This window comes from Mustela lutreola, chromosome 8 (genome assembly GCF_030435805.1).
Source record: "Mustela lutreola isolate mMusLut2 chromosome 8, mMusLut2.pri, whole genome shotgun sequence".
NCBI classification, from domain to species: Eukaryota; Metazoa; Chordata; class Mammalia; order Carnivora; family Mustelidae; genus Mustela; species Mustela lutreola.
This window is the reverse complement of record NC_081297.1, coordinates 98,695,494-98,718,665: the sequence shown is the minus strand read 5'-3', so window position 1 is coordinate 98,718,665 and position 23,172 is coordinate 98,695,494. Positions and strand designations below refer to the sequence as shown.

General features: G+C 38.7%; 1 protein-coding gene across 11 annotated transcripts in view; it reads left to right on the top strand.

Moving 5' to 3' along the window:
• The window catches only part of KLRG1 (killer cell lectin like receptor G1), a 341,170-nt gene that overhangs the window by 15,251 nt on the left and 302,747 nt on the right, over positions 1-23,172 (top strand). For 5 of the 11 annotated variants that reach the window (XM_059186197.1, XM_059186196.1, XM_059186207.1 and 2 more), the window contains exons 2-4: positions 6,223-6,338; positions 6,605-6,706; positions 9,521-9,690. In XM_059186197.1, coding sequence (XP_059042180.1) covers positions 6,223-6,338; positions 6,605-6,706; positions 9,521-9,690 — 388 coding nt within the window. Of the gene's footprint in view, positions 1-4,046; positions 4,604-6,222; positions 6,339-6,604; positions 6,707-9,520; positions 9,691-23,172 lie in introns of those variants that run through there. The other 6 variants (XM_059186200.1, XM_059186202.1, XM_059186205.1 and 3 more) reach the window with 2 other exon arrangements.

The window sequence follows — 23,172 nt, the reverse complement described above, 5'->3', positions numbered from 1 at the left end:
ATTAAGAGTCTCTTATGGTTTGCCTCCATCTCTGTTTTCCTCTTATTTTATCTTTCCTTCCCTTCCCCTTCATCTGTTTGTTTTCTCAAATTCCACATATGAGTGAAATCGTATGGTATTTGTCTTTCTCTGACTCATTTCGCTTAGCATAATACCCACCAGTTCCACCCACGTCATTGCAAATGGCAAGATTTCATTTTTTTTGATGGCAGAGTAATAAATATGTACAACTTTAATTAAAAGTGCATGCAGATAAAAACCAGTCAGTATGAAATCATAGTTCTTTTTTATTCCTGAGTTATACTCCAATACTATTATTTATTTTCTTGCTCTAATTGTTTCATTTTTAGCCATTGGGAGTTTTGTCAGCTTGGTTCCTGTGTCCTTCTGACATGCCCTCTTTTTTTTTTTTTTTTTTTAAGTTTTTGAGTACTTCCTCATTTTCTAGCACTAAAAGACTAAAAGGTGCCCCAGACTCATCTTGGGTTTTTTGTGCTCTGACCCTAGATTTAGTCATTTCCTCAAGAAGTTCTGGTTCTTATGCTGCCGCCACTGCCTCCTCCTACTCTTCTTTCTTCTTCTTCTTCTTCAGTCATCTTAACTGTTTTAAGTGTACAGTTCAGCAGTGTTAATTATAATTATGGCCTTAATATTTGTGACCCTTCCATCCTCAAAGTCATTTGTTGAAACCTTAACCTCCAGTGTGGCTTCGTTTGTTCTTTTGTGATGGGACCTCTAAATGTTACAGGATTTTTGTCCCCTCAGTGCTCAGGTTCTTGGTCATGCCATTTTGAAGAATGAAGAGGTAGATCAGATGGAGAGTGGTGGACAGCAAAGCAAAGTTTACTGAGCAAGAGTTTAAAGCTCCTGCAGGGAGGGGGTCAGCGAGTGGGTTGCCTCCAGAGTTTCTAAGTTCAGGGCTTTTTTTTTTTTTTTTTTTAAAGTTTAGGGATTTTTATGAGCTCTTTTGCTGAACTATCTTAAGCAATCAGGGTGTGCTGAGTCATGCCAGTTAGGGCTTTGGTCACGGATCTGTCTATCTATTAGGTTAATGTCTCTGTGCAGATGCTCTTTTTTTGCTGATGTCTGGGGGCTTATGGCTTCACTGCCCCTTGCCCGTGATATTGACAAATGCTTTTGTGGTTGTCTTATTTTAGGACATTTTGCAGAAGTCATTTCTGCAAAGGCTGCAAAGCAGAATGCTAGCGCAGTCCTGTCTAAGCTGCAAAACAGGATGTCAGTGCTGTTTTATCTTAGCTGTCCTGACTCCATATTTTCTTGCTGGGGACTCTGGCCCTGACTATCTAACTGTACAACTAAGTCCTAATATAAGGAATAACTGAAGTTATATGAGGTCTTGATGTTGGGGTCCTGATCTGATAGAATTAGTGTCCTTATAAGACGAGCCCCCAGGGAGCTTGCTCATTCTCTTCCTGTACACGTGCACTGAGAAAGGGCCATGGGAGACCACAGTGAGAAGGCCACTGTAACCCAATGGGGGAGTTCTCAGCATATACCAACCCTGCAGGCAGCTTCATCTTGGACTTCTAGTGTCCAAAACTGTGAGCAAATAAATTTCTGTTGCTTAAGCTACCCCAGCCTAGGGGATTTTGTTATGGCTCTCTAAGAGGACTGATACACGTCCATTCACCTTGTTGTACAACAGAGCTCCAGAAGTTTCTCACCTTGCAGCACTGAAACTATAACCATTAAATAACTCCCTGTTCTTCCTGCTCCCCAGCTCAAGCAATCTCTATTTTCTGTTTCTATGAATTGACTACTATAGATACCTCATATATGTGGAATCTTAGAGTATTTGTGTGTGTGTGGGGGGATGGGCTTATTTCATTTATCATAACGTCTTCCAGGTTCCTCCATGTTGTAGAGTGTGACCCAATTTTCTTCCTTTTTAAGATTGAATAATATCCCATTTTATGTTAGACCACATTTTGTGTTGTCTTCTTTTTAAGGGCATCAAAATTTGTTTGTTGGGACAGCTAAATTACTGGTAGATCTTTTTGGTTCTGTCAGACTTTACTTATTTTTTTCTCTGTTCACACTGGTCAACACTGCATCAGGTTGGGTCTCTAATCAGCTGTCGGCCCTGCTGGAGGCCATCTCGGCGGGGAGGGGGGCTGCTAGGGGCTTGTCCTCTGCCTGTGCAGCCTAGCCCTTAGCCAAGGAGCGTGGTGAATTCCCATGCTGTTTTTTGGATACCTCTCTCTGCAGTCTCTTGTCAGTTACCCTGTCCTGCAAACCCCAGGCACATAAACAGCTCAAAACTTGCACCTGCCTCCTGAGCTTGGTGAGACTGCTGCTCTTAGAATTCAGTTTCCTGCCAAGATGGGCTCGGGAGGGAGACAAACCATAAGAGACTCTTAATCTCACAAAACAAACTGAGGGTTGCTGGGGGTAGGGGTGTAGGGAGAGGGAGGTGGGGTTATGAACATTGGGGAGGGTATGTGCTATGGTGAATGCTATGAAGTGTATAAACCTGGCGATTCACAGACCTGTACCCCTGGGGCTAATAGTATGTTATATGTTTATAAAAAATATATTAAAAAAAAATTCAGTTTCCTGCTTTGGGCCAGAAAGTAACCCTGGGTAGTATAATGCCAGGGTGATGCTGGTGCTCACCTTTGCGTGTTTCATTCTCTCAGGGATTGCTGTGCTGCTTGTACTTCTGTGCCTGAAAACAGTTGCTTATGTATTTTGTCATATATAGTTCCTTTTTTTTTTTTTTTTTTAAGAATTTATTTAGTCATTACAGAGAGAGAACACAAGCAGGGGGAGTAGCAGGCAGAGGGAGAAACAGGTTCCCTGCAGAGCAAGGAGCCCGATGCAGGACTTGATCCCAGGACTCCGGGATCATGACCTGAGCTAAAGGCAGATGCTTAACCAACTAAGCCATCCAGCCATCCCCATTTATAGTTTTTTTGTTGAAGAGCAAATCCAGTCTTACTTTGTCATGGTGGGAAGCAGGACTATACTAGGTTTTTTTAAAAATTTCTTTTAATTTTTTAAACTTTTTATTATTATTTTTAAAGTAATCTCTGGGGGACTCAAAGTCCCTCAAAGGGGCTCAAACTCATGACCCTGAGATCATGAGTCGCACGCTCTACCAACTGAGCAGCCAGGTGCCCCGGAGTTCTACTAGTTTTTATTAGTCTACTCTCCCTGTTTTTCATCTCTTTCCTGTCTTGAACTTACGTAGATTTTAATTCCGTTTCTGTTTTCCTTACTTTAACTACTTATTAACGTTTTACCTATTAGAAATACATTATTCACCCGTAGTATGTATTTATTTAATTTGTTCTCCTTATAGCTGTCTTTGCATATAAAAATAAAGGAACAGGGGCGCCTGGGTGGCTCAGTGGGTTAAAGCCTCTGCCTTCAGCTCCCGGGTTCTGGGACCGAGCCCTGCATCAGGCTCTCTGCTTGGCTGGGAGCCTGCTTCCCTTCCTCTCTCTCTGCCTGTCTCTCTGCCTACTTGTGATGTTTGTCTGTCAAATAAATAAATAAAATCTTAAAAAAAATAAAAAATAGGAGAGAAAATTTAATGGACTTTCTGACCCAATGAAGTATAAAGATTAGAACACAATCAGGAAGATATTTGGGGGAATGTAGGTAGGGGTACAGCACATTCACAAACCATATATCGGGGAAATAGTTCATTTTTCTCATGATGCCAGGCACATGCAACCAACAGTCAATTTCTCTTGCCATATATCACTAACCAAAAGCTCTAAGAAACAATGAAAATTGTCCCATTTGGCATGCATCTATTTTTTCAAAAGGAAACAAAGCAAATATAAAATCTGAGATAAATTCATAGCTAAGAACACTGTCATTTTTATTCCAGTTTCTATAATTGAAATTATAGAAATTATAGTGCTCTGGACTTCAGAGCAACTTTTCCTTGTTAAATAGACTGAGTGAGGTGGGAATCAGTATGTATTTAATGAATATCTAGAGAGAGTGCTGAGGCAGAAAAAAAATAGTTTACAATATTAATTTCTATTTATTTATTAAATATTTTATTCATTTATTTGAGAGAGAGAGAGAATGAAAGAGAGAGCATGAGAAGGGGCAGGGTCAGAGGGAGAAGCAGACTACCTTCCACAACGCAGAGTACTAACCACTATATGATCACGGCACGCCACCTGCCAGGCAGCAGACTACGTTCCAAGCAGGGAGCCTGATGTGGGACTGGATCCCAGGATTCCAGGATCATGACTTGAACCCAAGGCAGTCGCTTAACCAACTGAGCCATCCAGGCTCCCCAGGAATATTAACTTCTTAATCAGCAGCAGATTTTGAGCCATTTCCTGAAAAACTGCTTCTGTCTTTATCATACTGGGCCATTTGAAAAAAAAAAAAACAAAAAACAAAAACCAACTTGAAAACCTTCAAATTTCCTGCTCGCAGTTGAGACATTGGGTTGTTCCCTCACTGACATGTGTCTCTTCATACTTCTGTAATTTTACTCTCTCAACTGAATACGGATGATATTAGATGGAGATAATGGACAATGGTATTTATTTTACATTTCCATTGTCTACTGAACCTCAAACCCAGAATGATTGCAGACCACAGCAAAAAGGTGAGTTAATCAAGTTAGTGTGCAAAACAATGCACAGTGCCCATAGACTAAGGGATGAATGGAAGGTAGAATAAGTTTGGAGTAGAGGATGCAGAAATATGGATGGTAATTTGAAGGAATACATCTGGTTCAGTTTGAAGTCCAGACTGGGGGTATGAAAATCTGGTATACAGTCATGGATCTGCTCTTAGTTCTTAGGTAAAGTCTTTTCTAACTGTTCACTTCTAAGGTCTCATCTATGAAACCCAAGCTAAGGCTGTTTAAATTCTAAGTATCTCTGTTTTTCTGATTTTGAAATTGGGAGAAAGACACCAGTAACTTTGCTAATGGATAATAGTAAGAGTTTGTCAGAAAAGAAACTGATTCACGTTCTCTAGGTTTCCCTCCCGTAGTACCGTACGAGAGTGTGACGGGAGTAGGGAGAAGGCATTAAGAATATTACAAATAAGTATTCCCATTCTTTGGGGATTTGAGGATGAAAAAGATATTTTTATATGGAGCCCTGAAAAAATGCTTTCTGGGATAGATACATTATACTATAAGAGCCAAAATTAATATTTGTTCTTTTATCTTAGGCAATACACTCCCATAAAGTATGTTCTTTAGGGCGACTTCATCAGCTTTCTCTCTTCTGCTACATAATCATATTATTATAATTTTTAGTATTGTTCTTTGAAAGCAATACTATAATTCGCTATGTCATTCTAGTACATTTGGACATTTATTTATTTCCATTACTCTAATTTATATGGCATTGGATATTGGATATGTAGATTTCTTTTGGCTTAAATCTATCCCAATTTCTAAGGAATAGGAACATTAAGTTAAAGGAATCGATATTCTAAAGTTTAAGGGCAAGGTCACACAGGTTATGGTAAGTTGGAACTTGAATATAATTATTTTGATTTCTAGGCAAGTAGTTTTTTATTTACATACACTCCACATTGCCCATTCTTGTTTGCTGCCAGTATGCTCATTTCTACCCCAGCTTTCTAGGGTACTATATTTGAGAATAGGAAAATAGACTAGGGGCTTTAAAATTACATTAAGAATCTCTTTACAAGGGGTGCCTGGGTAGCTCAGTGGGTTAAGCCTTTGCCTTCGGCTCAGGTCATGATCCCAGGGTCCTGGGATCGAGCCCCGCATCAGGCTCTTCGCTCAGCAGGGAGCCTGCTTCCTCCTCTCTCTGCCTACTTGTGATTTCTGTGTCAAATAAACAAATAAAATATTTAAAAAAAAATCTCTTTACAAAATTATTACATGTTTGTTATGGAAAATAGGGAACATATTAAAGCAGATAAAAGAAAATAAAAATCATTAATAATTTTACAACAATGTGGTGATTATTACTGTTACTGTTTTGATTTTTGCCTGTCTATGCAATGTACTGTATGTACTCTACTAAAAGCCTTTTACTATGTATATTTCTAAAGTAAATTTTTAAAAAATTTAAATTTTCACAAATTGTGGTTACACAAATGCAATTAAGTTTTGGTATCTCTTTTCATTTTGTGTAACATCTAAATTTATTTCATTAAATATTTTACTATAGTGAAAATGTATTTTCTTTTCTTTCTTTCTTTTTTTTTTTTTTAAGATTTTATTTATTTATTTGTCAGAGAGACAGCTCACAAGCAGGGGGAGCGGCAGGCAGAGGGAGAAGCAGGCCCCTCACTGAGCAAGGAGCCTGATGCAGGACCCATCCCAGTACTCTGGGATCACAACCAACCAGAAGGTAGATGCTTAACCAACTGAGCCATCCAGGCATCCCAAGAAAAAGTATTCTTAGCTCGATAAATATAGAATGTTTCCTGATACAGATGTGGGTTGTCACTCTAGACTTCAGAGCAAATCCCTAATATCTAGCAAGGAAACTTTTAGGGCCTAGGTCTCAGTTCTCACTAGGCCAAATTTGTTCAAGACTCCAGATATCCTTTGCCTTTTCTTGTCCTTCAACTTTTATTCTAACTCAGGATTTTGTTTTGGATTCTCTTCTTGCAGTTTCTCCCAGGTTCCCTCTCTCACACCGGGTGGCAATAGTTTTGGGTGTTCTGAACATCATTTTTGTGTGTCTCCTGCTTGTCCAATGGATTCACTGCCGGGGTAAGTACTAACTTAAGTAAAAATCTTTTGTCTTGCCTCTTTTTTAAAAAAAGTTTACTTATTTAAGTAAACTCTAGACTCAGTGTGGGGCTCGAACTCATGACCTGAGATCAAGAGTTGCATGCTCTTCTGACAGAACCAGCCAAGTATCCCTAATTTACCTATATTGTGTTATAAAAGCAATATAATATAACAGAAAAGATGAAAAGTGAAAATGCTAACGAAATAAATCATCACTTGTATACAACATTTCCTGACTGTCACCTCCTAGTCTTTGACTACATGCATTTGTAGAAGTATTTGTTCTTTTAACAAAGAATATCAAGGGGCACCTGGGTGGCTCAGTGAGTTAAAGCCTCTGCCTTCAGCTCAGGTCATGATCCCAAGGTCCTAAGATTGAGCCCCGCATTGGGCTCTCTGCTCAGCAGGGAGCCTGCTTCCCCTTCTCTCTCTGCCTGCCTCTCTGCCTACTTGTGACCTCTGTCTGTCAAATAAATAAATAAAATCTTAAAAAAACAAAACAAAACAAAGAATATCAAGTCCTCTAAAATCTTCCCCACCTTATTTTTTTAAAGGTAAGACTAGGTATAGGGGCACCTGGGTGGCTCAGTGGATTGAGCCGCTGCCTTCCGCTTGGGTCATGATCTCGGGGTCCTGGAATCGAGTCCCAAGTCGGGCTCTCTGCTTGGCAGGGAGCCTGCTTCCCCTAGCCCCCTGCCTGCCTCTCTGCCTACTTGTGATCTCTGTCAAATAAATAAATAAATAAAAATCTTTAAAAAAAAAAAAGGTAAGACTAGGTATAGTTCTAATCATTGGATGCTTATAATTCATATATTGCTTTTTAATTATATTATGTCATAAACACTTTCCTAATACCATATTTATTATGATAATAAAATTAAAATTGTACTATTTATGTATTGTATTTAACTTTTCACATAATAGATATATCAAATTTTAATTAAATATATTCTGATTATTTTCAACGAGAGTGCTTTCACGATGTTTGAAGTGAAATTTTCTAGATTTAATCCTTCTAGGTCATTAACTATGATGATCCAGAAAGCCCTCGGTTTATTGTTTCACAATCCAGAGTCCTGACTTAAGTTTATGTTATCTGAAGATGATTGTTAGTGACAGATGATTTTTTACAGAATTTATTCATTAGGACTCTAATCCTAAACTAAGGTTCAGCCCTAGGACCTCTACCTCAGACCTAAATCCTTTGACAGAAAGAGACTTCAAGAAAGTTGGGAATTTCTCATCCAGGCTGGGTAATGTCACAGTTGTATTGAAAAAGCACAAATTTATAAAGTGCCAACTTTGTAGCTTAATCTCCAGAACCCTCTATTGGTCCCATGTCAAGCCACAGAAAAGCTGCCTAATTTTGACATTTTAAAAAAAGACTGCCTTTGCTTTTTAACTCCTAAATCTAGATTAGGTATATAACCTATTATGCAGTCATATATCCACATGTGCTCATTTGCTATAATGGCTCCTGTGTGCCTGTTGTGAAATTGTGCCTGTGAGGGGTTTATACAAATATGTTTTATGAAAATAGAAAATCAATAGAATTATGGAATCTTGGCTGAAATGACCTTGAAATCTTATTAGGTTTCCTTTCATTTTCACAGAACTATAATCCACCCATTTTTAAAAAATATTTTAGTTATTTGTTTGAGAGAGAGAGTGAGCACAAGGCAGGAAGAGGGACAGAGGGAGAGGGAGAGGCAGACTCCCTGTTGAGCAGGGACCTCAACATGGAGCTTATTCCCAGGACCCCAAGATCATGACCTGAGCTGAAGACAGATGTTTAAGGCAGACATTTAACTGACTGAGCCATGGAGGCATTCCCCCCCCCCCCCCCCCGCACTTTTAAAAGATATAATCTGGCCATTTTAACCTTTTTAAAAAAATTAATTAATTAATTAATTTGACAGACAGAGATCACGAGTAGACAGAGAGTCAGGCAGAGAGGGGGGAAGCAGACTCCCCGCTGAGCAAAGAGCCAGATGTGGAGTTCAATCATATGACCCTGAGATCATGACCTGAGCCGAAGGCAGAGGCTTAACCCACTGAGCCACCCAGGCGCCCCTAATTTGGCCATTTCAAAGGAGTGAGAATGTTCTGTATTTAAAAGAGCCCTGTGAAGAAATTACATCACTTCTGACTTCAGCATCTGATATCCTTCTCTGTCAGAAACTTTTGTTCGATAAATTATTTTTGCTGAAGTGTAAGACTTTTATCTAATATCTAATGATGACAATCACATTTGTGATAAATGATAAAACACTCTAGTTAAGTTTGCTTTTTCTAGTTTCTGTCCTTTTCTTTTGCATTATCATGTGGTATCAGGTTAAGGTTGGACATTTTGGAAGATTTGGCCTGATTGCAGCGATGTATATTACGCAGTTACACACTGTGTGCACTAAAACTACATAGACAATGGACAGATACATATAATGCAGACGCTTAGTTATTTTATCTGGTATGAATACAGCAGATGTGCATAAGGTTCTCTAGCACAAGTGATGTACTCTGTCCACGATCCGCCGCCAGGCTGTATCCATTTCCTTACCTGCTTTAGTCCTAGTCACATGCTTCAGTGGTGGAACGCACAGGAGTAGTGAGAGAGCTGGACATCATGAAGATTTCAATCCGAGGCCAGGCATTGTTGTGCCTTTCTCTAAACCTCAGTCTGGAAAGTGGTGGGGTAGGGAAGACGGGGCGTCCGCCATGCTCTGTTTATCTCCCATTTCATTTCCAAGACTGAGTGGTCCATAAAGGTGTGAACCAGGTCCTCTTCCTTTCCAGGTTCCAGTCGTGCCAGTTGTGCCAACTGTTGCAGTTGTCCAGACCTCTTTATGAAGAATGGTAACTACTGTTATTACTTCTCACTGGAGAAAAAAGACTGGAACGCTAGCCTGGAATTCTGCCTGGATAAAGATTCACATCTCCTTGAGTTCACAGACAGATGGGAAATGGTAAACATAAACATTTAGCAAATGGTTGTTCTGTTGATGAATGCTGTTCCAATGTACTGTGTATTCTCTTTTGAGGAACAAAAGGAACACTCTTCTCCTACCCTATCCTTCTCTTTCCTCTTTCCCTTCCTTCCTCCCCCTCTACCCCTGCTCCTTCCCTCCTTCTTACTCCTCCTTACTCAGTCTCTGCTTGACCCAGCAGCCCTCAGGTATGGAAACCTAGATGTTTGCGTACTCCTGTATGTGTGTCTGTGTGTGTGCTGGAGGCAGAAGGATGGAGACTATTACAGATAGGAATTAGGCCTGAAATACAAGTCTAATGAAAAGAAAGCATTAGAGCCAGAAATATACGGGTCCAACAACAAGGAGATAGCAGATTCCTGTGCAACAGCTGGTGGAATTTGGGAGCGAGCAGAAGGGAGAGAGATCATGGGAACAAAGAGACTGTAGCAAGGGCTTCAGTGCCTTTTTCAGTGATTTCCCTTCATTTACTGGAATCCAGTAAGTTCTAGGTAGGCTAGGAAACACTTGGGTTGAGGAGTAGGGCATGAGGAGGAAGCAGTTCCAGAGAGCTGGAAAAGAAGAAAGGAAAGGTGTGTGTGTGTGAGAGACAGAGAGAGAGAGGGAGAGATCGTACTCTCCTTGCAGGGCTAATCTGTGGGCTCCACTTCCTATGTGCCCCGCAGATCCTTCCTGTCCATCCAGCAGTCTCCTGGAGGAGAGCTCTTTATTAATTCTAGAGCATCTCAAGGAATTGGTATCCTGAGATAACCTGGTACCAAAATCAAATTCTAACTTGTCAGTGTAAATAAAGTATACAAAGAAAATAAATCCTAGTTACGTTTTTAGTGCTAATTTCATGTTGATTTTGTGTGTGTTGATATTGTTTTACGTGTTCTCTTTTGGGTAGAATTAAGTCATAGAGAACAGTTTATTAAGAATTAAACTATAGGGGCGCCTGGGTGGCTCAGTGGGTTGGGCCTCTGCCTTCGGCTCAGGTCATGATCCCAGGGTCCTGGGATCGAGCCCCGCATGTGGCTCTCTCTCTCTCTCTGCCTGCCTCTCTGCCTGCTTGTGATCTCTCTGTCAAATAAATAAATAAATAAATAAAATCTTTAAAAAAAATAATTAAACTATAACTTGTTATTTGCAATGACGTGATTAGAACTAAAGGGTATTATACTAAGCAAAATAAGTCAATCAGAGAAAGACAATTATCCTATGGTCTCACTGATACGTGGAATTTGAGAAACAAGGCAGAGGATCATAGGGGGAGAGAGGAAAAAATATAACAAGAGGAAACCAGAAAGGGAGACAAATCATAAGAGACTCTTAATCCAAGGAAACAAACTGAGGGTTGCTGGAAGGGAGGCAGGCAGGTGGTTGGGGTGGCTGGGTGATGGACACTGGGGAGGGTATGTGCTATGGTGAGCTCTGTGAATTGTGTAAGACTGATGAATCACAGGCCTGTACCCCTGAAACAAATAATACACTATATGTTAATAATAATAATAAAAAATAGAAGGATAAGGAAGAAAAAAAAAAGAAACTATAACGATTATAACAACATTGTATGGTGATGGATGTTAACTACTTTTGTAGCATTGTTTACCCAGAGTTGTCCACACTACATTCTACATCTGAAACTAATGTAACATTGTGTGTCAACTATACTTCAATTAAAAAAAAAAAAAGAACTCAATTATATTAACATTCTTTGGGGAAATTCAGAGAAGTAACTACTCTAAAGCTGATGAGGAGAACATACAGTCCCTAAATTGTGTAACTTTCTATTTTAAGAAAAGATTGAAGTATCTAAATGTCTTGTTTTCTGTTGAAAGAGGAATAGTCATTCCTTTGAAATTCTTTTTTTGGGGCATCTGGGTGGCTCAGTGGGTTAAGCCTCTGCCTTCAGCTCGGGTCATGATCTCAGGCCTGGGATCGAGCCCCAAATCTGGTTCTCTACTCAGCGGGGAGCCTGCCTCCCCTGTGTCTCTCTCTGCCTGTGTCTCTGCCTACTTGTGATCTATGTCTGTCAAATAAATAGATAAAATCTTAAAAAAAAAAAAAAGAAATTCTTTTTTTCCCCCCTAAAGATTTATTTATTTATTTGACAGAGACACAGCAAGAGGGAACACAAGTAGGGGGAATGGGAGAGAGAGAGAAGCAGGCTTCCAGCTGAGCAGGGAGCCCAATGCAGGGCTCAATCCCAGAACCCTGGAATCATGACCTGAGCCGAAGGCAGACACTTGACTAAGGCACTCAGGTGCCCCCATTCCTTTGAAATTCTACATAGAATCTAATTTCAAATCAGTCTGTCCCTGTTACTCCCTTTTCTTTTATGCCTTCCCTAAACTAGATGATAGGATGCATTGAGATCTATTCGTTCGATATGTGAGATCTTGGTTTTGTGGCATCTGATCATAATAGCCTTGCTTTCTGTACCTTTTGCAGCAACTTCTGTTCTCACTCTGATATATCCACATCTGAAGACTTGAGCTGACCAACGTCAATAGAAGTGAGCAAAGAGCTTGAAACATTGCAGGAACCATGCTGATAGAGTAGTGAGTCGTAATGCGAAACAATGCCAGAGGCAGTGTGGTGTAGCAGCTATTATTGCAAATGAGGCAGTGTGCTAATAAGAAGGGAGGGGGACCGGGGCTAATGCTCAGAATATCTGGGGCGTGGGATATTTCTGATTCTCAGCACTTCCCAAAGGAATGGAGCGGTATTAGAGGATTTTTGTCTGTCTTTCTTTACTTTCCCTGAGTCTTGCCTCTGCTGTCAAGTAAGCTGAACAGAGTTAGTTTGGCTGCATTTCCAAAACCTGTTTATTTTCTCATAAGGCCCCTTGGTTCAAGGTGATGCCGGAGAGGGTAAAATGCCCCTGAGAGATTTAATAGCAGTCAGATGGGTTTCGCTTCTGACCTTCCAGGGAGCCTTGCTCGATTCTTGGGTGTAATTCTTTGTCTTGCCCCCAGCTTTTGTCAGATTCTATAGCACTGGCTTGACTTCTGTCTGATCTGCTGAGCCTCCTGTACTAGCGACATTATTCTTTTGTTCTCAAGGCAAGATTTATATTCTATTTTAAGGTATGCCTGATATTCCTAGTGTCATACTTCGGACTAAACAGCTGCTAGAAGAGCATACGGGTCTATTAAGGAGGAAAGTTTTCAAACTGGGATTCCACTGGTGGAGAACACATCTAGAGAATTAGTTCGCTATATGCAAAGGTCAACCTTTTAAAGCCACTCTCAGAAATATTGTACTTGATGGCTTCCAGATACATCTTGCACATGCTGAAAACTGAGATGACTTTTCCCATTAATTGTCTGCTGTGCTTTTTTTATTCATGTTTAAAAAATTATTTGAAGTTGAAATCTGGAATGTACCTTATAGGATTTAAATCTAAAGTAGTGAGATTCTCTTGACTCTGTTGTTTTTCTTGCTCATTTGAATTTATCTTTAGATCTTTAGGTATATTCAAGTTCTTGATTTTTGTTGCCATGTTTTCCCGTTAGGCTCAGTTCATTTAGGATGTTAGCATTTGCTTTTAGGGTTTTTTTTGTTGTTGTTTTGGGTTTGTTTTTAGCCGCACCCTCCGCCAGCTCACAAGAACCAGCCCCTTGTGGCTCTGCCCTTCTCTTAACCTTTGTTATAGTTGTTGGTAAGTTATCGTAAAATATACCTTGTTGATCAGAAAGTTCCCCGTGGAAATACTTTGGTTTCTTTAAAGCTATTCCAATGCTCCTCACCCTGTGACATCTTTCTTCCTTATTATCATAATCATTCTATCACCAGGCTCTTGTTTTAACAACCTCTCATTCAGCCTTAACCCTCTTCCCTGTCAGAGTTTATGACTTCGGGATTGTCCCTATCTTCCTCCTGAACTTTTGATATTGGCTTTTCTTTGTTTTTAGGATTTACATCTAAACATAATCAGGGCTTCCTTCTTTGGATAGTACAATACAAACACTATGGTAAGGTGGTCACTTTCCCCCATATTTTAAGTAACAGAAAGGGCTTTTTTTGGTGTCTTTGAGACAGTCACAAGTTGGTTTTTACTACCTTGCTTTACTAGCTACGTGAACTCGAGAAATTTTCTTACCTTCTGTGACTCTTAGTTTCCTCAGGTACGAAGTAGAGAAAGTTCTTTCCAGAATTATTATGATATTAAATGAGAAAATCTGTGTGGAGTTTCCTTTAACATATAGGAATCACATAATTTTAGTTTTTCTTCTTTTCCACTTTAATTTTCCTTGTCACTCAAAATGAAGCCGAGAGTCAAAATAACTTGCTTTTCTCTTATGTCTCCCAAGATGTGAGATTTCAATAAATATGTATCACAAAATAAATTATGACTTATCGAGCTAAGCATTTTTGTTATGAGGATATCTGAAATATGTTAGAAGATTCAAAGAAATGCCTGGAAACACAGGGTGATGGTAGGAGAACTGTTGAACTCTATAGTTGTTATAGTCTGATAATGTCTATGTTTTTGTCACCCTTCCCTCATAAACAGAACGAGCAGCAGCTGTGACCTTCACACAAAAATTGTAGGTGTGGTAGATAGGTTAAGATATCTCTCAGTATCTTTTTTTTTTGGTTAACATTTTACAGAATTGTGGTAAAATATATGCAAAACATAAAACGTACTGTTTTAACAGTTTTCAAGTGTACAATTAAGTGGCATTAAGTATAGTGACATTGTTTTTCAACTCTCACCACTGTTCCTTTCCAGAACTTTTTCTTCATCCCAGACCAAAACTCTGAATCCATTAAACACTTAACTCCCCATCCCCCCTTCCCCCAACCCCTGGTAACCACTGTTCTACTTTTTGTGTCTGAATTTGCCTATTACGTCCTTTTGTATCTGGCTTATTTCACTGACCATGTTTTCAAGGTCCATTCATGCTGTAATACACATCAGAATTTCATTCCTTTCTATGGCTGAATAATAGTCAATTACATGGATATATCACATTGTGTTTATCCATTCATTTGTCAACGGACAGTCTCACTGTCTTTTAAAGAGAGTGCTCTGGTTTACACAGCAAGTCTTAATTTATTTTTAGTATTGTGCATATTCACAAAATTATAGGGAACATTCATATCAATATTAAACTCTAGTAATTTGTAGCCTGTCAAATTTTCCTTTGATATATTTTAATGTATCTGCATGTTTTTATATGATACTAATTGCTGTCTGTAAACTATAAGGTATCTGAAAGTCTGGAAACATAGGATAAACTTATTTTTAAATAGTATATTAGTTACATTTTCAAATAATATGCTCCATATATCTCTAGATATGTTTTTAGGCAAAACTCCTTTAAATTTAAAACAATAGATCCCAGTTGATTTTAGATATGGGTGATCTGTGTTGTACTTTTTTTTCCAAATTAATAACTACATCCATTGCTTTAAATACCTTACATGAAAAGGTGTCCAGAGATTGAAGAAAAAAAAATTAATGATATTATTTAGAAATATAACATATACATTTATAACATATATATATATTTAAAAATATATCTATCCTATGTTTCCAGGTTTTTTGGACACCTTATATTTATGTTCTGCTTTCATCATATAACATTGTTTCCTTACTGTTTTTTCCAAACATTTAAAAATTATTGTAGGTATTTATTTTTTATGGTTCTGTATTATTCTATTATTGTTTATCTATTTTCTTATCTTAGACAACGTTTTTCTTATTTCTAATTTTTATTCATTTAAAGCATATTTATATGAATTATTTCTCTTGAAGTCATTTTTTAAGGATATAGTTCCTAAGATTAGATGAGCCAATTGAAGTTATGACCAAGTGACTTTGACATATTATTAGTTTATTTCCATACAGATTGAAATAAATAGATATATCCTGTAAGCCATGTTAGTTTGGTAGTTTAAGGAGTATGTTCTATGCCTTAATAATATTTAAGTTATAATTTAAAAATATTATTTGCAAAGATATGTGGGTATATAAGCATAAATACTGATCTAAAAAAAAAGAAAGAAAAAGAAAAATATATCTGATTTTATCTGTTTGAGCTCTGTCTTCATTTTGCTTTTAGGTTTTGCATTTTTTTTCTCTGTAAAATAAGACCAAATATCACAAACTCTAAAGTAAATACAACAAACCTGAGTCCTTTCGTTTATACCCTCTCTGGAGGACGAGGATTCTGAGTCAACACCCTTGTTTATGCTTCTGTGCTGTTTCTACACACACACACACACACGCACACGCACATGCACACAGTCCATGAGTACACAGAGCACTGATCATTACAGTCTGGTTTTGAGGTTTATTCTGAGTGGGATAATAAAACTTTTACTCTCCAGCCTCACCAGTGAGAAGTGGTGAACTGGTCTGATCATGTGTCTTAAAATTATGTGGGTTGAGAGAGTAGTAAATTAGTGCAGGGTTGGCATTTGTATGCCAGCACTATCTAATCCCAGCTCCTCAGACTCTACCTCAGGTTTGTTTTTTTTTTTTTTTTTTAAAGATTTTTATTTATTTGAAAGGCAGAGATCACAAGTAGGCAGAGAGGCAGGCAGAGAGAGAGAGAGGAGGAAGCAGGCTCCCCCCTGAGCAGAGAGCCCGATGTGGGGCTCGATCCCAGGACCCTGGGATCATGACCTGAGCCAAAGGCAGAGGCTTTAACCCACTGAGCCACCCAGGCACCCCTCTACCTGAGGTTTTTAAGCAAGTCTTTGTTCATTTCTGTGCTTTATCAGCCATCCCTCTATCCTTGAAATAAAGGGAAGAAAGAAACAGACTTTTTCTTGCCATGTCCAGAGGAATGAGAACAATTTCATTTTTTCCATTTTAAATAATCCTTTAAAGCAACTTGGTTAAAAACTGCATGAAAAGTTTCAAGCTATTCTGGAAATTAAGACGTCATTTCATCTCTCTTACCCTTCCCTGACTCTTCAGTTTACCTCCCTACCCCCAACATATATAAGTAAGTACTCCATGGGGGTAAAGTAAAAAGGGCAGAGCATTTGTGTTCAAAAGGTTTATATATATATATATATATATATATATATATATATGTCTTGTTTCTCTGTCTTGTTCCTGACTGTAGAGGAAAAACTCTCAGTTTCCCCCGTTCTGGATGGTATTCACTGTGGGCCTTTTATAATGGCCTTTATGATGTTAAGATGTGTTCCGTCTATCTCTAATTTGTTGAGGATTTCTGTCAAGAATGGATGCTGTATTTTGTCAAATGATTTTTCTGCATCTATTGAGAGGATCATATGGTTCTAATCCTTTCTTTTATTAATGTGATATGTCATGTTGATTGATTTGCAAGTATTGAACCACCCCTGCAACTCAGGAACAAATCCCACTTGATCATGGTGAATAATTCTTTTAAGGTACTGTTCGATTCCATTTGCTAGTCTCTTGTTGAGGATTTTTGCATCCATGTTAATCAGGCTTATTGGCTTGTAATTCTCCTTTTTATTTATTTATTTTTTTTTTATTTTTTATTTTTTATTTTTTTGTAATTCTCCTTTTTAGTGAGGTCTTTTGTTTTGGAATTAAGGTGATGCTGGCCTCCTAGCAGGAGTTCAGAAGTTTTCCTTCCATTTCTATTTTTTGGAACAGTTTGAGAAGAATAGGTATTAGCTCTTCTCTAAATGTCTGATAGAATTCCCCTGGAAAGCCATCTGGCCCTGGACTTTTATCTGTTGTGAGATTTTTGATTACAGATTCAATTTCCTTGATGGTTATGGGTCTATTCAAATTTGCAATTTCTTACTGTTTCAGTTTTCTATTGGTAGTTTGTATGTTTCTAGGAATTTATCCATTTCTTCCAGATTGCCCCTTTTGTTGCCATATAATTTTTCATAATATCTTCTTATAATTGTTTATAGTTCTATGGTGTTGTTTGTGATCTCTCTTCTTTCATTGGTGGTTTTATTTATTTGGATCCTTTTTCTCTTGCTCTCTTTTTTTAAAATAAAAATATGTTTTTTTTTTAAAGGTTTTTATTTATTTATCAGAGAGAGAGAGAGTACAAGCAGGAGGAGCAGCAGGAAGACCAGGCAGAAGGAGAAGCTCCCCACTGAGCAGGGAGACTGATGAGGGACTTGATCCCAGGACCCTGAGATGGTGACCTGAGCCAAAGACAGATGCTTAACCGGCTGAGCCACCCAGGCACCCTCTTTTTCTTTTTCATATGTATGATTAGGGGTTTATCAACTTGATTGATTCTTTGAAAGAACCAGCTCTTTTTGTTGATCTGTTCTGCTGTTTTTGGTTTTGTTGTTTGTTTCTATATTGTTTATTTCTGCTCTAACCTTTATTAAGATTTTATTTCTTCTGCTGGTGTTAGGCTTTATTTGCTGTTCCTTTTCTATCTCCTTTCGGTATAGGTTAGGTTGTGTATTTGAGACTTTTCTTGCTTCTTGAGGTAGGCCTGTATTGCTACATATTTTCCTTTTAGAACCACCTTTGCTGCATCCCAGAGGTTTTGGACTGTTGTGTTTTCATTTTCATTTGTTTCCATGCATGTTTAAAGTTCTTCCTTAATTTCCTGGTTAACCCATTCATTCTTTAGTAAGATGTTCTTTAATCTCTATGTATTTGTGGTCTTTCCAAATTTTTTCTTGTGGTTGACTTCAGGTTTTGGAGTTTTGTGGCCTGAAAATACACATAGTATGATCTCAGTGTTTTTGTACTTGTTGAGGGCTGATTTGGGACCTAGTATGTGATCTTTTCTGGAGAATGTTCAATATGCATTAGGAAAAAAAAGTGTATTCTGCTGCTTTAGGATAAAATGTTCTGAATATGTCTGTTAAATCCGTCTGGTCCATTGTGTCATTTAAAGCCATTGTTTCCTTGTTAATTTCCTGCTTAGATGATCTGCCTATTGCTGTAAGTGGGGTGTTAAAGTCCCCTTCTATGATTGTGCTATTATCAATGAGTCTCTTTTAAAAAATTTATTTATTTGAGAAAGAGTGCACATGAGTGGGGGGAAGGGCAGAGGGAGAGGGAGAGAGAATCAGACTCCCTGTTGAGCAGGGAGCCTGATGTGGGTCTTTCCCAGGACCCTGGGATCATTACCTACACTGAAGGCAGACACTTAACTGACTGAGCCACATAGGCACCCCATCAATGAGTTCCTTTATGTTTATTATTAATTGGTTTATATATTTGGGTTCTCCCAAGTTGGGGGCATGTATATTTATAATTGTGAGATCTTCTTGTTGGATAGACCCCTTAATTATGATATAGTGCCTTCTTTTTCTCTTGTTACAGTCTTTGGTTTAAAATCTAGTTTGTCTGATATAAGTATCGCTACTCTGGCTTTCTTTTGATTTCCATTAGAATGATAGAAGTTTCTCCATGCCCTCACTTTCAATCTGGAGGTGTCTTTAGGTCTAAAACGAGTCTTTTGTAAGCAAAATATAGATGGGTCTTGTTTTTTTTAATCCATTCTGATACCCTTTATCTTTTGATTAGAGCATTTAGTCCATTTATATTCAGAGTAATTATTGATAGATAAGAATTTAGTGCCATTGTATTACCTATAAAATTGCTGTTTCTGGAGATTTTTTTCTGTTCCTTTCTAGTCTTTGTTGCTTTTGGTCTTTCTTCCCCATTTAAGGGGTCTCCTTTAATACTTTTTGCAGGACTGGTTTAGTGGTCCTGAAACTCTTTTAGCTTTTGTTTATCTCGGAAGCTCTTTATCGCTACTTCTATTCAGAATGTCAGCCTTGCGGGATAAAGTATTCTTGACTGCATATTTTTCCCATTCAGCACATTGAATATATCATGCCACATTCTTGTGGCCTGTCAGGTTTCTGTGGAGACAGCTACTGCTAATTTGATTTATCTTCCCTTGTAGGTTAGGTATTTTTTTCTCTTGCTGATTTCAGGATTCTTTCCTTATCTCTATATTTTGCAAATTGTACTATGATATGTCTTGGTATTGGCCAGCTTTTGTTGAATTTGATGGGAGTTCTCTGTGCTTCCTGGATTTGGATGACAGTTTCCTTTCCTAGATTAGGGAAGCTTTCAGCTATAATTTGCTCAAATAAACTTTCTGCCACCTTTCCCTCTCTTCTTCTGGGACTCCTGTGATACAAATTTTATTATGCTTTATGGAGTCACTGAATGCCTTAAGTCTACATTCATGGTCCATGAATCATGGATCTTTCTTTTCTTTCCCTCTTCTCTTCTGCTTCATTATTTTCCATAATTATATCTTCCATATCACTGATGAGTTCCTCTGTTTTGTTCATCCTTGTCATTGCATCCAGTCAGTTTTGCATCTAGGTGATAGCATTTTTAATTTTTAAAAAATACTTTGTTTGTTTGTTTGTTTGATACACAGAGAGAACATGCACAAACAAGGGAAGTGGTAGACAGAGGGAAAGGGATGAGCCCCATGAGGGGCTTGATCCCAGGACCCTGGGATCATGACCTAAGCCGAAGGCATATGCTTAACCAAATGAGCCATCCAGGCACCGCTCATTACAGCATTTTTTATTTTGGCCTGACAAGTTTTTAGTTCTTTTATCTCTACAGAAAGGTATTCTCTAGTGTCTTCTATGCTTTTCTCAAGCCCAGCTAGTATATTTAGCATTGTTGTTTTAAGTTCTGGTTCAGACATATTATTTATTATTAGTTCCCTGGTCATCACTTCTTCCTGTTCTTTCTTTTGGGGTGAATTCCTCTGTCTTGTCATTTTGGGTAGGTCACTGTTTTTTCTGTGTTAGAAAGCCTCTTATGTTTCCTGATCCTGAGAATAATGGCTATATTAAGAGGTCCTATACTGTCCCAGGCCTGGTGCTTTAGGATGTGTTTCACAGTATGCACTGTGTTTTTCTGTTTTGGCTGCTCTATCCCTCAGGTCAGTCCTCTGCAGTCTCCTCTCTTGTGTTCCTGGCTTCCATCAGGCCCTGCCCTCATGCTGTCTGTGACTGAGCCATCTGCCCACCGCATGACACAGTACTCCTGTATTTTCTGTCATGCTCATGGCTAGGTTTCAAAACTCCAAATTTTAGGGACCCAGAGTGGTGCAGAGTGGTGATGATCCGCTGGGGGAGGGTCTTGCCATGCTGCAGCTGGTGTCCATTAGTCCCAGAGAAGCAGTGACATGATTGTGTGTTGGCTTGGAGTTTATGGTAAAGTGTAGCAAAAGCAGGCACCAGGGTTTGCTGCTCTTGGTGGTGTCTCTGTTCCTATGCTAATGAACGGGGCAGCATACTAGTGTCTACAAGCTCTTTTGACCCCCGAGAGGCCATGCTGCCTCTCCCAAATGCACTCCAAGAAGGGGAACTCTCTCTTCCAGTGCAACCCAGGGGATCCTCAAACCATGCTATCTGGTCCCAGGTCTCTGCCTTCCTTCCCCACGGAAGCACTGCTGTGGCCACCAGGCTCCACTGGGCTGTGGCTAATGGACTTCTGAAGCTTCAGACTTTGGACTTCCTGGCTTGTAAAAACTTGTGATAATCAGCTGCTCTTGTTTAGCCAGTCAGTGGTTTTGGGGAAGTGTTTGTCTTGCGCAGTTCCCTGCACTGCTTTCTTTCTCTTCTCTTTCTTTCTTTCCTGGATCAAAACTCCCTCCCATTACAGCACCTGCATTTCTTTTCTCCCCAGAATTATGTCCCCACACTTCCTCTCTTCCCTGATGTGGCTTCTTTTCACCCTGTAGTTCTGCAGTTTGTACTTTACCATGTGAGGTCTTCCTCACCCAGCCCAGGTTTTAGGATATCTGACCTTGGTTGTAATGAGAAACAAACGTGATGTGTTCACTTTAGTAGACCTCCTTATCCATACATCAGCCTGTTCTGTGGCAACACTGGGACCCAGTAAATAACACTGAAATCTAATGTTATAATATAAGCTTAAGTTGTTTTCTTGGTGTGTTTCATCAGAGAGAATGTGGTCTCTTAGCCAAATGTGCACGTTTCTTGACACATCCTATGAGTCTCATGATCTTCTTCAGGGCTGGTAAAGCATCATTTTATTTTACTTTTTAAGTAATATGTACACCAAACAAGGGACTCCCACTTACAACCCCAAGATCAAGAGTCTCATGCTATACCAACTGAACCAGGCAGGTACTCCGAGAAAGCATAGTTTAGGAGAGAGATAGGTTGCAGAGAGATGGACTTTCTCAGTACAGGACATGCCAAGGTGTTGTGTACTAGGTGAAGACCTTGGGTTCTAGTTCAAGTGCTATCACTAAGTTGCTGTGGAATAATTGCTCTTTTTTGAGTTTCTATTCCTTCAAACAGAAGAAGTCTATGGAGTGAGGAGAGAGATCAAAGCAAGTTCACTGAATTTGAGAATATGGTGCTTTTGTGATGGCCACTGTCAGATGAAGTCACGGTTATCTCAGAACATTAATGTAGGAAGGAGGCTTAAGACAAATAGTCAGGAAGTACATGATCACAGGAACAAGTTATGGCCTTTTCATTTAACATCTATCAGGTCAAACTCTAACTCAGAGAAAACCAAATCAACCAAGCAACCAAACAAAACCATTAACACACAAGATTCCTGGTAGCAAAATCGAAGGACTGGAGATATAACTTGGATGCTTTCTTATTAATCTTAGTTTTAATTTTTTTTTCACAAGGGAATTGCAGTGACGTCAAGGATTAAGAATAAGAAGTAGAGTGTTGAGAAGATGCAGGAAATTATCTCATTAAGTATACATACAGTATTTGCTGAATACACAGGGACATCAGTTATCAAATGTCCACAAATGCTCCTGCACACATATTTGCTTGCCCACTACCTGTAACCCAGGGGGTTGAGTATCTGTTAAAATACATGTGAATACCTTAAAATATTCACTCATGCTCTAAAACACACATAAACTGAGCTACTTATGTTATATGTAACTGTTTCCCATGAATAGATTGGTCTTCAAACTTACAATTTTATCCGTTTTGCTCATGAAGAAACACATTACTTGTTAGCATTAACATCACATTGAAAATTCAGCATCACAAGAAAAGTCTCTGTAACAAAAGCAATTTTCAAAGCTGAGGATGTTTATTGCAAAGTCTATTCATTACACTAACGCCAAATCCTATAATAGAATTAATCTTCTGGGATTTATCCTTTATTTTATTCCACTTATTGAGGCAATTACGTTAGAGCATAACTCCTTCATTTGAATGTCAGACTCTACAGAGCAAAGAATCTGTTATCTCTGTTCTAGTGGTAGCATGGGACCAACTTAACCTTGTCTTATGCTTGTTTCCTTAAGAACTGTTTTTATTTTACTTGTCATATGCAAGATTGATGAGAACTTGAAAAATAAGAGTGTAGTGGGTAAAAAGCAAGTATATTGCTGAAAGCTTAATAATAACTTATGTATTAAATGATAATGAGAAAGATGACTGCTTCCATAGTGGCATTAAGCTTTTCTTCTGTAAAAGTTATTTGAATACCTATTAAGTACTTCATCTAACCAAGGAGGAAGTTACAGTAGAAGGCAGAGTATAATA